Raw genomic sequence first — 17,762 nt, forward strand, 5'->3', positions numbered from 1 at the left:
GTCTTTTTTATATATATTTATAGTTGATGTAATGTCTTTAGCCTTTAGTTTGATAGTAAATTGTGGTTTAATACTTTTAAAATTCATCACCAGATCAAAGAATTACCACTAAATCACATTATTTTGTTCCTTTGAAAATAGAAATGCATTTTTTTATTATAATGACACATTTTAAACAAACATTTTGGTATGAATACTTTTAACAATGATTTTGTCCATGTATAGCATGGACAATAATACTAGTTCCGTCACCTGGGTTCGAAACCCGGTCACTGGGAGATTTACATGCGGGTCCTCCAGCGTCCGAGACCAAAAACCGTTCAAAGTGAGCCACATGGTGACGCTCTGGCAGTGTCTTTGCTCTCTTCGGTCTCTAGTCACCACTTCGGTGGAGCCAGGATACTCGGTTATCAAAAAAAAAAAATACTAGTTTGTGATAAACCCTGAAAAAGCACCTGGACAAGACGAAATAGTGCTATGGTTTACTGGCTACTGTTTCTAACCGGGCCCACTTAGTGGGTCTTCAGGCTTGTTTTGTTTTGTTATTAATTTGCGTTTAACTATAACTTCGAAAAAAAAATTAATATGAAAATTTTTTAGGAAAAAAGGTTTTTGGGGGTCTTTTGTTTTTTTTCAAATGTACAGCTGGAAAAGAAAAGTAAAACAACAAAACAATTAAAGCCTAATACGCACAAGTGCGCCCGGTTTAGCCGGTAACCAATAACACCACGGTGGAATAGTCGTATATGATTATCATAATACGAAAGTGACGTAATTTACACGATCGAGTAGTAAGTTTAGTTAGATAAAATTCCAAATTTCAAAGAATGTAGTAAAACGAGTCCATTATCAATATCATCATCATCATCATCAGTGTCGTGTCGTGTCCTTGTCAAACTCACGTAACATGCATCTTCTTTTCCTGCTTAAATTTTCTTTTAGGTTCAAATAAAAAATTTTAAGAGAACAAACAAAAAAGAGAGACTGGAAGGAAGGAAGAAAGAAAGAGAGAGAGAGATCAACAAAAATTAAGAAGACTGATAAAAGATTCCTTAGCCTCCAAAGATTCCCTTAATATCCAAAAAATCATAACAATGACATCTCTCTTCTCTAAACCTCGAGCTCTCACTTCTCTAGTCTCCCACTTTAAAACGTACCGTCCGATCACCGGAAAACTCCATGTGGCCGCCACTTTGACGCTTCTCCTCTTCCTTGTAGCAGCCGCTGTTGCCGTCACTTCCTCTCTATGGCTTAGTAAGGTATAATTATTTAAGAAAATAACCTTAAGAATAACGTTATCAAGAAAATTAACATAATCTTTTTTTTGTTAATCAAAGACGACGAAACAATTTGATCGACCGACATTAGTCACAACAAAACCGGTACCGGATCTAGAATCACCGCAGAAAACCGGGGTATTGGTAAATTGCACAAGTTTATTGAACCAAAACCGGTCTGGTTCTTGCTCAAGAACATCTCTATGGCTAAACAAGGTAATTATTGTTGAGATCTTTTCATTGCGTAATTAAAAATTCAATTATTTTCATTTAATTGAATTTTTAATTGTTTACTACAGACAAAATCATATAATCCACCGACAATAATAACAACAAAACCGGTTCACGCACCTGTACCAGTACCAGAGAAGAAATCAACGAAGAAAACCAGAATCTCGGTAGATTGCACAAGTTTCTCGAATCAAAACCGGTCCGGTTCTTGCTCGAGAACACCTCAACCCGGTTATAATAATAACCAAACCGAATCGAACCGGGCATGTCCTGATTACTTCAAGTGGATCCACGAGGATCTAAAGCCATGGAGAGAGACGGGGATAACAAGAGAAATGGTGGAACGAGGACAAACGACAGCGCATTTCCGGTTACTCATAGTAAACGGCAAGGTGTTCGTCGAAAACTACAAGAAGTCGATACAAACTAGAGACGCGTTCACACTGTGGGGGATTCTTCAGCTGCTGAGAAAGTATCCAGGGAAGTTGCCTGACGTGGATCTCATGTTTGACTGTGATGATCGGCCTGTCATTAGATCGGACGGTTACGATAAATCTAATCTTACAGCTGAAAATGCACCACCTGTGTTATTTAGATACGGCGGAGATAGATGGACGGCGGATATCGTCTTTCCAGACTGGTCATTCTGGGGATGGTACGTACTGGAATATATCTCTACACTATCTCTCTTTTTCTTCTTTTGTTTTCTTTGTCTGAAGCGTGTATGGTTGTTAACGTACACTTGTCCCCACTTGATCACATGCCGCAAAAAAAGTCCTAGTTCTCCAGTTTTTGTATATAGTAATTTAAAGTGTTCGAAAAGGTAAGAATTAAATGATAGTACTCTCCACTCAATGTCACTATTAGTTAAATATGAGGTGGTAGCTTATTTATCACTATTTATGCTTTGAATAAGTGATTAGCTAAAGTAACTTTAGTTTCTATATAATTCAATCTTTACAGCAAAACATGAAGTGAATAGTTCTAAAATCTCGTTGGTAATTCCATATTAAACTTTGAAATATTTTTTTGTATCAAATATCATATTTGTTTGCGACTGATGATTTTATTTGCATAGTTGAAAATTTAATAAATTTCAAATTAAAAAAATAAAATTTAATTGGATTAAATTGGTGGATGAAGGCAAGAGATAAACATAAAACCATGGAGCAAAGTGTTGAAAGAAATGGAAGAAGGAAAGAAGAAGAAGAAGTTTATGGAGAGAGAATCTTATGCATATTGGAAAGGGAATCCTTTTGTTGCATCTCCTTCAAGAGAAGATCTTCTTACTTGCAATTTATCCTCACAACATGATTGGAATGCTAGAATTTTCATTCAGGTATACATATATACGTATATATATTTATATATATATATATGCTTCTATAAGCTTATGTTCGTACGTACAACCATATTTCATCTATTAATCTTTCCATGAGGTATATAAAAATGAATTTGTGAGCAATTTTTTATTTGTATTTACACAGGATTGGATATCAGAAGGGCAAAAGGGATTCGAGAATTCAAATGTAGCAGATCAATGCACTTACAGGTTAGTACTAGACTAGTACTACTAGTCTATACTTTTTGACTCATATAGTACCAATGTCTAATTTAAGGTTTATATATATGTTGAATTTAATTACTGGGATAATAAGCTGTGCAGGTACAAGATATATATAGAAGGGTATGGATGGTCAGTGAGTGAGAAATACATATTAGCGTGTGACTCAGTCACATTGATGGTTAAACCTTATTACTATGATTTCTTCTCAAGAACTCTTCAACCTCTCCAACACTATTGGCCCATTAATGATAAGAATAAATGTAGATCCATCAAATTTGCTGTTGAATGGCTTAATAATCACACTCAAAAGGTATCACTGTCAAATCTTTTTTTGTCTAGATAATCTTTCTTACATGATGACACCAAACTATACCTTGAAAATGATTTAGGTTATAGTAAAAAAAACATAGATCGCCTAGTTTACAAAATGTTAATGTAATATATATACTCGAGTAATTAGTTTCAGTTTTGTGAGGAAAGTTTTTCATTTTAATTCTCGAATATAGTCTATAAAATAGTTGTCTACACCTATAAGTTAATACTGTGATTAGATTTAAATAAAGTACCAAAACCACATGTTGCGTAATACTTTGAAAAGTTGGATCGTAATTATGTATGCATACTCTTTATTTATAATTGGTTGCAATGCAGGCTCAAGAGATTGGAAGGGGAGCAAGTGAGTTCATGCAAAGAGATCTATCAATGGAAAACGTGTATGATTACATGTTCCATTTGCTGAATGAATACTCAAAGCTTCTTAAGTTCAAGCCTCAAGTTTCCCAAAACAGTGTTGAAATCTGCACGGAAGCGATGGTGTGCCCTTCTGGAAATGCGAATGGGACTAATAAGAGGTTTTTGATGGGCTCTTTAGTCGATGAACCTCACATTTCAGGCCCATGTTCACTACCTCCTCCTTTTGATCCCAACGGTCTCGAGAAGTTCCATAGGAAGAAATTGAATCTCATCCGGCAAGTTGAGAAATGGGAGCATGCTTACTGGAAAAACGTTCAATAAAATGATACTATCAAACAGTTTGATATGATTTTATTTTAGCTTTTATTTATCGGATTACGTTAGATTTATGATATTTTGAGAAATATATCATTTATTCTTAGCATGGGTTGACCAATTTCCTAAACCTAAATCGAGTCCACATTGAAACCTGCTTAACTAATAGATAGTGTTAATAGCCTTTATTTATATGTAGTACATTATGATATTTACAAAATTGGATTTATGTTTTGCTATATAATTCTAGTTCATGAATTTAGCTGTTCTTGGAGATTAAGATCGCTAAGCATGGGACGGATCCGGATATCCCAGAAATTTAGGGTACTGGATCCAGATTTGTCGGATTCGTTAATTTTAATATCTTGATCCGGATTCGTGGTTTCCGGATATTCGATATTCGAAATCCGGATATCCGTCTAGATGTTACATTACCCGTGGATATCCGGATCCGGATCCAAAAAAATAATTAATTTTTTTGTTTTTTTATAAATTACTAATTTTTAAATAATACTTAAATCAAATATTTATTTAAGATTTATAAATATATATATATATGTATAATATTTTTAAAATTAAAATATAATATTATAAAACTAATTTATGTATAAATATTAAAATATCAGATATAAAAATTAATATATTTTAAAAATACAGATCCGGATATAAAAATAAAGATATCTGGATGCGGATTCAGTTTTAACGGATCTAAGATTTTACTATCTGTATTCGGATTCAAACATTTTGGATATTTTATTTTCGGAGCGAATCCGGAGCAGACAATAATCCCATGCCTAAAGAGGGCATGTGAGGCTATTGCGATATGATTATAGTTTGACGATGATCAATTTCATGTGAATAGTTAAAAGATGGGACAGTTCTAGTTGATAAGTTTGTTTTGCTGCCTTGACGAATACAAAGTTTTTTTTGACGAATACAAAGTTCATTCAGTATTAATCTTATAAGCATGATTAATTATTTAATAATTGAAACTTTTTGTTTTTAAGAATAGTATCTCAAAGTACTAACCTTATGCGTTTTATCATCTACTAAGGGTATGACTGGTTTTCCGCTACCACCCGCAAACGCAGCTTTTGCGGTTGGTAGCGGTTGTTGGTGTTTTGCAATAATCATTCAAATCGCTCTAAACCGTTTCAAACCGTTCTAAACCTCATAAATTCAAAAGCTGGTTTCAACTAGCGTTTGCGATTGCGGGCGGTTGCGGGAGAATATATTTTTTTCTTAAAAAAAATATAAATACAAAAAAAAAAATTAAAATTGAAATTTAAAATTGAAATTATAAAAATACTAAAATATATATATTATATTTTAATTAATATTATAAAATAAAATAAAGATATTTTATATAATTTTTAAGAATTTAAAATTATAAATTTCTAAATATAATTTTTATATTTATTATAATATTATGATTTTTGATATTTTTATAATTATATAAAATATAATATTGTTAATTTATTATTTAATTGCTGTTACATTTTGTAGTTAACCAGTCATAAATATTCCGTAAACGCATCAATTTCTAACAGTAGAACTAGTCGTACAAATATCTTAAAACCGCTAGAAATCGCAATCATCCGCATCCGCAAACTCCTGCAACCGCAACCGCTGTGCTTGTCCCTAAATTTCAATCATTTGTCTTTTTTTGCACACATAACTTGGCATTTCAAAAGTATTTACGATAGGGATATTTTACAAGGCATTAGATACCAACTTGGCTACGCGTTTAATTTGTTTTTTTTTTTACGCGTTTAATTTATTGCAACAAACAAACGTGTATCTCTCTTAGCACATAAGTAATTACTTTAAAACATCAAAAACAAATAATCTCTCCGTTTTAAAATATTATATATTTTAGACAAAATATTTCAAAAATCTATTTTTATAGATTTTTATTTTCTATTAGATAATATAGTAAATTGTAAAAAAATCTGTAAAATGTTTATTAAATTTTGATTGGATAAAAAATATGAAAAGTAATTAATCACAAAATGATATATTTATAACATAGATAGAATCTCCAAAACATACATTTTTAAATCGATAAAAGTAATAGACGAATATGATATATGTTTTTTTTTTATCAACTGAATATGATATATGTTTATTGTGTCAAACAGAGTAGTAATTATTATTGGTTGTCTCGTTATTAATGAATATTATAATGTTAGTTTGTTCATTTTCATTAAATAGTTTTTCCTACTCACGTGCATGCGAGTCTGTAAGATTTAAAAAAATGTTTTTTCTTAAAAGAGAAAATGTTAAAAACATAATATCTAGGTTGTTGGAAAATAAATAATTTTCCTTACATAATACAGATTCCATACTTTGTTTTCAGTGATTGAAACTTACTATATCAAGAAAAAACTTACTATAAAGTAAACTATGCTTGATATCTTCGACGAAAATGTCTACTATAAATAGTGTAAAATATCTAAAAATTATACCGTATTACCTAGTATATAAGTTGCCCATTTAATTTGGTGTCACAAAGTTGAGTATTCATGATGGTCCTTATCAATTTCCCTTAGTATATACTCAATGTTTGCTTGTAAGCATTGCGTGTGACGACTTGGAACCTAATTGATGTCCAAACACATAAGCATAATTATTATTTGTCATCTGTATATGTATATTACGTTTAGTTAGAAAGTATTTATAGTACATCATTTTCTTTTTTGATAAAGAATAAGGGTTAAATCCGGGTCTATTAAAGACACAAACCTAACTCCCGGGTGGGAAGTGCAGCCCACGACAGTCCCTTTCCCGGGTTTTCATACGGACGTATTTGCAGCCGTGGTGAGCAGAACAATGTGATTAGTTTCCGCAGCAGGAGGATCGACCCAGAATGTATTTGCATCCAAGGCCCGCTCATAGTACATCATTTTCAGCTAAAATCATGATTAAAAACTGAAAAGAAAATAAAAACTAATAGATTAAACACATAAATAATAGAAACATCAAACGACACGAAATTTAACTAGGCATTGGCCAACTTTTATATTAATCAACGCACAAATGAAATATTTACTATATTTTCTGGCTGGTAAAGTGAATACAATCTACAGTACATTTTAAAGGCAACATCCATCGAATCCTTATTCTGAATTTGTCCAACATTTATGTGTATGTTTAAACATTGATATATCTAACACGAGAAATATTAGAACCAAACAAATGGAACACGCATGGGTAATTTGTCCCATTATCTTGTTTGTTGCTCAATTTTATGAAGTTACAATCAGTTAGGGAGGGCCAGTTATAACATATATATATTATTACAAAAGAACTGTAATTAAATAAGAAACGTAGAATGTACTAGAAATAAACAAGGGGTTTGTTGGATCCATCTAAATTTTATAGTATGACATTTTGTACCAAACGTTGGAAATATATGTCTGTAACTTTGTTGACAATTAATAATTATTATTTTTTATCAAAAATAATAATTATTAAATTGATAGGGTTGTTGAGTGTTGAATTTCTTCTAGACCATTTATTTATTTGTTTCCAAGCTTTGTTGTGTTAATTTGCATAATATTTAATCTACTATTCTTATTTAAGTTTGATTTATTTTCAAGAAACCCTTGCATTTCTTTTAGAACATGTTCAGTAGAGTTTGTAGCTTTTCTAAGACTTGTACCTCCTTTTTTTTTGCTTTCTAAACGTGTTAATTGTTCATATGTATCTACTTTTCACGACTCAATGCATTTTTATTTAATCAAAGCGCAAGTTCAATATTACACAAAAAGCCAATCTAATAAATTTCTGAAGCAACTTAAAAAATATATTTATTTATTTTAGGATATGATAATATAATTAGCTTGGAAAAAATAGATTTTTTCGTGTTAGTATTGAAAACTTTTCATATGCGATTTGTTAATGATGTTTTTGCAGATATAGCAAATTTTACTGGTAAGAGATATCATTCTAATATTGGCAAGTCGATCATGCAATCCATTTTTAATTAGAGCATACACAGAAAAGGAGAGAAGACAACAAAGCACAACACTTACGTCAAAAGTGAAACCTACTTGGTAAATTTCTTTGGACGATCCCTCACTGAATTGACTTTGTCTCCCCTTTGATGCATTTTCCTATTGTGAATCTAGCTGGTTATATTATCCAAATAATACTTGAAACAATGTGTTTGTGACGGATCTCAATCAGTGTAAACCTCCAAACATAAGCTCGCACGATTGGTGGCTTAAAATCCGACGGACTCTTTTGCCCCTCACACTATAATAGTAGTATTATATTTATTCTGTTTCGAAAAAATACATATTTTATATTTTTTACTTTAAAAAAAACACATTAAAACTTGATTGTAAATGTATTGTGTTTTGTAAATAATAATTTTCCATAACTTTTAGTTAATAGAAATCTAATAAATACTAATATTTTCTTTTGAAATTTACAATTTTTCATTAAATAATACATTGAAAAAAATAAAAAATGTATTTTTTGAAACAAATTTTTTTTTTTAGAAAGTGGATTTTTCTGAAACGGAGGGAGTATATAGGAACACAACTCATTCAAGTATTGAATGTTCATCTTCTAATAATATATGCAAAGAAACGTATATTTTGGCACAAAAAACGTATATTTAAATTAGTCTTACAGTATTTTCTTACGGTGAATAGATTTTATTTCTTCCCTCTATAAAAATTCATATAAATCTACTTATCATTACATCGTAAAAACGCTCTAGTTATTTTATATAGCGTTGCAACTTGCATGTATATAATATGTTCAACGTCTGATTAAAATACAATTCATAGATGACATATACGGTCTACGGAAGTACTGTATGTCCCACCAATAGCTAACAAGAGCTCTAGATCACCGTAGACACCGTACCATAAAAATTCTCTTAATGATTTAAGTTAAATCATTTAACGCGCTATTACTTCAATGATTAGCAACAAAACTATTTAAGAATCATCCAACGAAATTTGTTAATTTCCAACATTATTCTAGATACACTTTTTCGATTGGAATCAAAAGCTAGCGTGTATATATTTTTTGTTGTTGTAATAAATCTTTGAAGTAAATAATTTCCTAAGACAATTTAACAGATATTGTAATGATTTGCAAAAATATACAATTGTATATATTCGAATCGTAGTACTATCAATTCCTGGTATATAAATATTTGGATATATCCTGATCAGTATACGGATTATTTTGTTGTCACATAATTTGTTATTAATAAATCATAATATTCTAAAATGAAAATCACCAAAAGACATTCATGTTAGAACACACAAAGTATAGAAATTCCAAAATGACTCATAATCACATAAGTTTTCTAAAGTAATTGAAATAAAATAAAAAAGAGGAAGGTAAAACATTATTCCTTTATATGGACTTGTAAAAATTTGTTATAAATTTTTTTCATAGCAATATTTATATATCCTTTTCCACTTATTTTAATTTTTAATTAAAAGGACATTTTCTCCCATCCAATAAAACAAAAGACCTGTCTTTGAATCCAAGTCTCTCTCTCTCTCTCTTCCTCACACTTCGCCATCTCTGCTAATTCTCCTACTTTTTCTTTTTGTTTAGTTTCCTTTGATAGGCTGCTAGTAGCTAAATCGTGTATAATCTTTAGCAATTCATTATCTCTCTCTCTCTCTCGTTGCTAATCTTGGTCTCTTCCTGAGCTTAAACATTCTCGTTTCTTCAGAGTAGTACTACTCCACGAAAGTTGTCGTCTTTCAATCTGAATATCGGTTGGTTCTCCCTGGGTTTAATGAGTCGAACTTGAGTGAATCTTCTTCTTCAGAAAGAAAATGAGATCGAGCTGTTGTTCTTTAGCTCTACGGCTGTCTCTTGTTCTTGGGCTCTTCTTCGTCTGTTGCGATGGGTTCGCCTCTAACGAAGGTATGTGAAGCTTTATTTTGCTTAAACCCAGATCTCAGATTCTTTGGATTTAATCGTTCCCTCGCTTGTTTAGAATCTCCAGTCGAGAAAGTTAGTCGAATCTGTGAAGTGAAAAGCTTTAATTATACAAATCCATCTGATAAGATTTGTGGATCCTCTACAGTTGGAGCTCTTAGAAGATTCAAGGAAGCTATCTATGAAGACCCTTTGCTTGTTATGTCTAACTGGAATGACCCCAATTCACATCCTTGCTCTTGGACCGGCGTTACTTGCTCTCCCTCCAAAGACCATGTTATCAAGATGTAACAACCAAATCTCTCTTCCTTCTTCAAAGATCACTTGTAGTTTAGTGTGAGATTGCCTTGTGAATTTATATTCTTCTATTCCTGCAGAAATATATCAGCTTCATCTATCAAAGGGTTTCTTGCTCCTGAGCTGTGTCAATTAACCTACCTTGAGGAACTGTACGGTTTTCATCTCTCTCAAATATGTAGATTTGATGCATTTGAGATTAAGAGTTTAACATCATTGAATGAATGCTTCTGTAGAATCTTACATGGGAACCTTCTACTGGGGACAATACCAAAGGATATTGGGAAGTTGAAGAATCTCAAGATCTTGGACTTGGGAAACAATCATCTCATGGGACCTATCCCTGCTGAGATTGGGAGTTTGTCCAGCATTATGATAATGTAACAAAAACTCAACCTTCTCCATAAAAGATGAGTTGTTGAGACGATAGTTTTGTTTCACGTTTTGCAGAAACCTTCAGTCCAATGGTTTAACGGGAAAGCTACCTCCAGAGATCGGTAACTTGAAGTACCTTAAAGAGCTTCACATCGACAGGAATAGGCTTCAGGGAAGTCTTCTTGCCGCTGGACCATCTGGCTATCCTTCAAAACTGTAAGTTTTAGCTATTAGTTCTGTGACTTCTTCTGTCTATAATTGCACTGTTTAATGTTTTTTTTTTTGGGTTTACTCAACTCTGCAGGTTCTCTTCAAATTCAAGTGCTAATTCTGCTGGTTTGTGCAAGTCTTCTCTATTGAAAGTAGCTGACTTTTCATACAACTTCTTTGTGGGAAACATTCCGAAATGTTTGGAGCACCTTCCAAGGTATATTCTTATTCATCTAGGTTGTTTTGCTTCAGAGTTTGAGACATCTCCAATTTTGCTTAATGGTCATTAGGGCGAGCTTTCAAGGGAACTGCATGCAAAACAAGGATCTTAAGCATAGACCTTCTTCCCAATGCGGTAAGAGACATCGATTTTAAGCATTTCATGAGTCTTGGTTTACTAAAATGTAATCCGTGTGGCAGGTAATGCACAGCTGGTCAAAACTCATGAAAGCCCCAGCTCCCCACCAAAGCACCAGTCAGCTGATATTGTGGCTAAGCATCATAAAACATCAAGGCCTAAGTGGCTTCTCGTGCTTGAGATAGTCACAGGATCAATGGTCGGTTTGTTCTGCCTGGTTGCACTTTTCTCAGCAGTTCACCGCTGGAAAAACAGGCCGTCTCTCATCATTCCTTGGAAGAAATCTTCAAGCGTTAAGGAAAAGTTCACAGTCTACGTTGGTTAGAATCATCTTTCCCAAAACTCCTCCAACATTCCAATACAAAATCCTCCAAATTCTCAGTTCTTTTTCTTTTACTCGCAGATTCTGAACTGCTGAAGGATGTCTCGAGATTCACGAGACAAGAGCTTGAGGTGGCGTGTGAAGACTTTAGCAACATCATTGGTTTGTCTGCTGATAGTCAAGTCTATAAAGGAACAATGAAAGGTGGGCCTGAGATTGCGGTGATCTCTCTTTGCGTCAAAGAAGAAGACTGGACTGGGTACCTCGAGCTCTATTTCCAGAGAGAGGTAGCTTCTCCTGATCATGTTACATAGAAAAGCTGCTTTTGTTTATAAGACTTCTAAGCCATTTTCACACTGTTTCAGGTTGCAGATTTGGCTAGAATGAACCACGAGAATGCTGGAAAATTACTGGGATACTGCAAAGAGACTTCACCGTTTGCAAGAATGCTTGTTTTTGAGTATGCATCAAACGGAACACTATACGAGCATCTCCACTGTAAAAAATCTAACTAACTTCCTCAGAGCTTTTTGTTGCATTATGCTAAACTGTTTAGGCTATAGATAACATCGTTATGATAAATGCTTCTGATGTAGATGGGGAAGCGGCTTTGGTATCATGGGCAAGACGGATGAAGATTGTCATAGGCATCGCACGTGGTCTCAAGTACCTTCATATGGAACTTGATCCTCCATTCACAATCTCTGAGCTGAGCTCAAACGCGATCTATCTCACAGAAGACTTTACTCCCAAGGTATAGTGAAGTGACACCAGCTTGTTATCTGAACAATACAGTTAGCTAAGGTAATCTTATGGGGGTTTTTTCTTGGCTTTCTCTGAGGCAGCTGGTTGATTTCGAGTGCTGGAAGACGATTCTTGCGAGATCAGAAAAGAATTTGAGGAATATCAATAGTGAAGGTGCGGTATGTGTGCTCCCAAACGCAATGGAGAGTAGATATCTCGATGTATCTGGTAATATCTATGCATTTGGTGTTCTGTTGCTGGAGATTGTGAGTGGAAGACCTCCTTTCTGCAAAGACAGAGGCTTCTTAATTGAATGGGTAAGAAAAAAGAAGAAGAAAGCTTCAAACTTTGTTACTATTTTAACCAAATGGGTTTTGAACTGTGCTATCAGTGGGTGTGAAAAGTCTCGACCCTTTACATCTGGCATGTTACATTGTTGCAGGCAAAGGAGTATCTTGAAACACCAGAGGCAATGGGGAGTTTGGTGGATCCAGAGCTGAAACATTTTAACCAAGAAGAGCTTGAAACGGTGTGTGAGGTGGCGAGGCAGTGCTTGAACAGGGATCCGAACAACAACAGCAACAATAACAACAAACCATCAGTGCAAGAGCTATGTGAGACGTTGGAGAGTAGAATCAGTTTGTCGATTTCCGCAGAGCTTAGATCATCTTCTTTGGCTTGGGCTGAGCTCGCGCTTGACTCGTGATGTGGGTGAGAGAAGAGTGTTGAATGATAAAATGCTAACTGGAAACCAAAACACCTCAACTCTCTGTAAATCAGTCGACTCGTTTTAAAGTTTGTTTTTGTTCTCTGATCTGGAGGAGTGTGTTTGAGTTCTTATCACGTGTTGCTTTTGTTCTTGATTAGTTTTGTTGGGTGTGTTACAGTGTGTTTGTAAAGAAAGAGAGAAACATAGAGTTTGTAAAAGATTTTAAAATTGGAAATTCTATGAGATGTTAAAGTATTGTGAAATATTTTTGGAACTATGATGCTATCTTTATGTTATACTAGGGTTAAACCCGTCCTACTAATCAATTTAAAAATAATTTTTAAATGTATTTATTTTAATATACCAGTAAAACTATTCAGTTTATTCTAAACTAAAACTAATGATAATCTAAATATTTGTTTATGTTGTTCATATTAAAAACCAAAGACTTAGACAAAATATCAAAAAAATATTTTTTCATTAATATAATATTTTACATTTTTAGTGTTTGTTATTCCTTTATTATAGAGTAAGTAAATTGCGTTTAATTACTGTTGAAATTCAATATAGAAATCATAAATTATTTTCTTTCTTATATATTTTCTCATTTTTGAATCTGTTGGTACTTTTCTTTTCTTTTTTCTTTTTGCGTTTTTAAACTTATTGATTTAGATAATGCAAAATTTTAAAATTTGTTTCTTATGTTAGCTAAATAACATAACAGTCAAAATTCATTATTTAAGAATATACACCATTTATTAAAACTTTTATCATTAATAAACTATATCATTAAAAATGATTAAGATTATTAAACAAATGTTATTGTTAATTTTTAGAGTATAATTAGTTGTTTTTTTATTTTTATTTTATTATCTTTTGTATATATTTTTCACATTGGTTTTACTATATATAATCACTTTATTATTCCCTCAAAATTTTACTATAATTTTTTTATCAGTGAAATTTTTTAAAAATACTGTTGCTTTATTTTCATAATTTTATATTTTCAATAGATATATTGCGTACTACATTTTAAGATCAATTAACACTGATTCACTGAATAGCTATTCATAATCATTAAAATTTATCGAAAACAATACCCGAAACACACAAAATCTGAAACTTAAAAAAAATACTCATAATACCAAAAATATACTTAAACACCCATATCTATTATAATAAAGGAGACTCTTTTTTTTTTTATGATTGTGGTATTATATTGACATTTCTTTGGTTGTGTTATATTTAGTGTCTTAGGTGGTGATGTTGTTGTTTGTATAAACTCCCATGCGTGTACAAAAAATATTCTTTAGCTATGCGAAATGGGATGGTTGTTATTCAACCATTCCCTCACTGCTCTTTGTTGAAGTTTTTGAGATTGTTGCGTACTATGTTCTCCAACTCCAACAGGTATTTTCGTCACAATTGCTAGAGAAAAATAAGAATCTTTATCTGGATTAGGTGTAATCTATTTGTTGTGAAAAAGAAGATGTTAATTAAGAGTTTATGAAATGTGGGTTTATTCTTATGCATTGACGACGGCTTATGCTACGGCTCATGGTTTTTCCTAAGTGTATTGACGTTGAGTGCTATGAATTGGTGGTATTTTTTTCTTAGCTCGGAGATGCCAGCAAGTAACTTCAAATCAACACGTTCACTTAGTACAACTGAGTTTTTATATTCTACGATGGTTGGAGGCTAAATTAAGTGTGATACATATTTGAGAGAAATTTCTAAATTTAAATACTCATGTAAGGTAAGAATTTTATATAAATGTTGGTAAGTAAACCTCTAAATTTAACTACTCATGTAAGGTAATAATTTTATTTAAATATGTTATGAAAATTAATTTGTCATAAATCTTTCAATCGTTGTGGTTGCCATGATGCGTTGAGTACTAAGTTTCTCGGCGTTGAAAATGGTTTTAAAACCCATAACTTTCCCCACGATATTATAGCAAAAAAAAAAAAAAACTTTCCCCACAATATCTTCTAGCGAATAAAGAATATGTAGGCCACTTGACAGGGATGTTAACTAAAACAAAGTTATAAAGCTCTCACTTCAATCGTTTCCGCAAGTTCAACGAATATTTTTTGTTCCGCTTTCTATAATAGAGCTCTTCTTCTGCTATTTCTGTTTCTTGCACGGTCTCACATACATCATTCACAGCACCTGCAGTATTCAACCACTGGATTGTTAGACAAAGTCCCATTACTTGGCTTATATATCTGAGTCCCATCGAGAGAAGGAAGAGTTAACGATAATGTTTAGTTATACTACCTTGGCTTTTTATGGAGAAGACTCCTCCAACGTGTTTGCTTTTAATTAAATGTCAAGTATATAATTTGATAATCATACAACTTTGTTTGTTTGCTATAATCTTTTAACTTGAGATTTCTTGTTGATGTACACTTTCTTATGCTTCCAACCTAGAACTCCAGGAAGTGCCATCAATCAATTCATCAATCTTATGGTAACTTGTTACTTGGTAGCATAGAAAAGATAGAATTATATTATAAGTTTGTTCAAAAAAAAGAAGAAGATAGAATTACATTATGAGATCCAGAGTGCCATGATTTTGGAAGTGATCGTAGACTCTCTATTGGGACTTTATATATCCAGAGAACTATGTAATGAATGGCTTCAGCTAACTGAGTTCAAAACCGACAAATTTATACATTGACCTAGAATCCAAAACTGATACAATCCACTTTTAAAATATGTAGTTTATTTTAAATTTTCAATTTAAATTAACATTAAATTAAATTAAATAGCCTTTTAAAAACATTAAATTAAATAGTCGATACTCTGTATTGAGACTTTATGTATCAGTGGATCTAGGTCAACTTTACACGTTAATTTACGTTGATCGTAGACTGTAGACAATGAGATCCAGAGTGCCATGCTTGTAACAGAACCTCGCAATTGATGCATGTGCAGAAACTATACCAACAAAGAAGTAAACACTTTTAGCAAATGAGCAGCCAACAGATCAACTTTACTTGCTTATCGGAAGCCATAATTGTACAGAGTTACCAGAATATCAAATCTGAAAACATACGAATCACATAGGCCATTGCAGGAGATGAAAGATGCATAATCAGATGTTTGAAGCATTCAAAGCCATGACTTTGCATTGTTCACGTTCTCCTCCATCAGCTTTTGAACTTCTACCTTTTTCTGCACTTTCTCACCTTCCAGCTGTCTAGACGTAGCAACCAGCCTGCTTTCACAATCAAAAGACACATAAGAATGGATTCAAGTCAGTGAGCGAAACCATCAACCTACTGATTTTATCGTTCTTTAAGTTACCCTAGAAAATATGTAATTTTCTCATCATCATTTACATAAATGAGCTTAGAGTTGCATAACAAAAAAATATGAGACTCACCGTGCTTCGATAGTTTGGAATTGCCGCTCAGATGAAAGAAGTGTTTCTACAACATTGGTAGAAGTATTGACGAAATTTCATAGTGACTCACACTCTTGTCTTCAAATGACGGAGCTTCTCTTCATTCTCAACAGCTTTTTCTATATCTCTCCTACTGTCTTCAACCAGTTTCTTAACTATCACCAGTGTTTATTTTGTTCATCGCCAACAGCCTATTCACAATGAAATCAACAAAAAACAAATATGAGAAAAATTGGATAACCCTTCTTTCACTAACAACATAGTTTCACACCTTAGAGACACCCTTTCCAAGGTAGTCTGATCCACCATCCATGAGCTCAACAGACTGTAGATACCAATGGAAGCTCCACTGGAAACTACATTTGTAGCCTTGACACCTTTGTGTGGACATCGACCTATACCGTTATCAGATAAATATCCGGCAATCATAAGCTTCATTTATATGAATCAAAATCAATCACTAACAATATGTATAGTATAAACAATTACAAATTCCAAAAAGACCGATCTAACAATGGAGGAGATGATGATCAATCCAATAAGAAACAGAAGGGTTCATAAATTACCGCCATAGGCGTCGGGGAGCTTGAAACAACACATCGTCGAAGAGTTCTCCGTTTCATCGGCATAGATAGAAGGCAAGACCGCCGAGATGAAGGAGATCTTAACTTATGCTTTCAGAGAATGTTGAACTCGAGGAATCTAGAACGTTCAGAATTCTTCAATTTTGGCGGAGACCATATGTTTGTGAGGTGACAAACTGAGGCCATAGATAGTAAGCACTGTAAGTTAGCTGAAAGAGATTAAAAAATTGGGAGATGGATATCCAATCGAACCAATGTGAAGCATAAATCTCATGGTCGATGATGGTTGGTTTATATAGCTAGTTTGGGAGAGAGGATAAGTTGAAGAGAGTTGAATACTTTAAGCTCTTCAATCGTAGAGTGCAATAATGGAGGAAGATGGGTGATGCTGGAGATGTTTAACGGAGGTGACGATTTGTTTACCCAAGTAGGAGCTACAGCGATCTCGAAGAGTCGAAGCCTACAACACACAGAACATGGGCTTGTCAACAAACACGAAAAGCCCAAATGAAAGAACGCAGCGGAAACAAAATTTGATTTCGTTGAATGTATGCTGAGGTGACACGTGTCGACAAACGCCCTTCTCTCTGTGGCGCAAGGAGGAGAGAGGTAAGTCTACTTTATTGTATAAGATACTTGAGGTGTCTTCCATATTCATATTCAGATAACAGAGTTTGCTGGTTGAATTGAAATTTCATAAACGTCGTATGGATTTCAACTTAATAAAAGTCTTTTGACTATTTTTA

The 17,762-nt window shown here is 33.1% G+C and overlaps 2 protein-coding genes and 1 long non-coding RNA gene across 3 annotated transcripts; 2 read left to right on the plus strand and 1 right to left on the minus strand.

Annotated features, from left to right (window-relative positions):
- The first annotated feature begins 943 nt into the window (after positions 1-943).
- On the plus strand, positions 944-4,192 carry LOC106420517 (O-glucosyltransferase rumi homolog). The gene is made up of 7 exons (XM_013861362.3): positions 944-1,259; positions 1,338-1,493; positions 1,577-2,163; positions 2,652-2,847; positions 2,996-3,060; positions 3,175-3,385; positions 3,727-4,192. The coding sequence occupies exons 1-7, from the start codon at positions 1,095-1,097 to the stop codon at positions 4,087-4,089; spliced, it is 1,743 nt and encodes a 580-aa protein (XP_013716816.2). The 5' UTR covers positions 944-1,094; the 3' UTR covers positions 4,090-4,192.
- A 5,388-nt stretch (positions 4,193-9,580) lies between these two features.
- LOC106436984 (probable LRR receptor-like serine/threonine-protein kinase At1g63430) lies at positions 9,581-13,285 on the plus strand. The gene is made up of 13 exons (XM_013877932.3): positions 9,581-9,990; positions 10,154-10,292; positions 10,383-10,454; positions 10,539-10,682; positions 10,753-10,893; positions 10,982-11,104; positions 11,178-11,242; positions 11,308-11,565; positions 11,649-11,854; positions 11,933-12,065; positions 12,164-12,321; positions 12,413-12,628; positions 12,754-13,285. The coding sequence occupies exons 1-13, from the start codon at positions 9,900-9,902 to the stop codon at positions 13,015-13,017; spliced, it is 2,010 nt and encodes a 669-aa protein (XP_013733386.1). The 5' UTR covers positions 9,581-9,899; the 3' UTR covers positions 13,018-13,285.
- A 2,362-nt stretch (positions 13,286-15,647) lies between these two features.
- Positions 15,648-17,547, minus strand: LOC106436983. The gene is made up of 4 exons (XR_001287206.3): positions 16,999-17,547; positions 16,704-16,827; positions 16,412-16,623; positions 15,648-16,243 (listed from the first exon to the last, which is right to left on the minus strand). It is a non-coding gene; the product is annotated as an uncharacterized LOC106436983 (long non-coding RNA).
- Between the last annotated feature and the right edge of the window lie 215 nt (positions 17,548-17,762).

This window comes from Brassica napus, chromosome C9 (genome assembly GCF_020379485.1).
Source record: "Brassica napus cultivar Da-Ae chromosome C9, Da-Ae, whole genome shotgun sequence".
NCBI classification, from domain to species: domain Eukaryota; kingdom Viridiplantae; phylum Streptophyta; class Magnoliopsida; order Brassicales; family Brassicaceae; genus Brassica; species Brassica napus.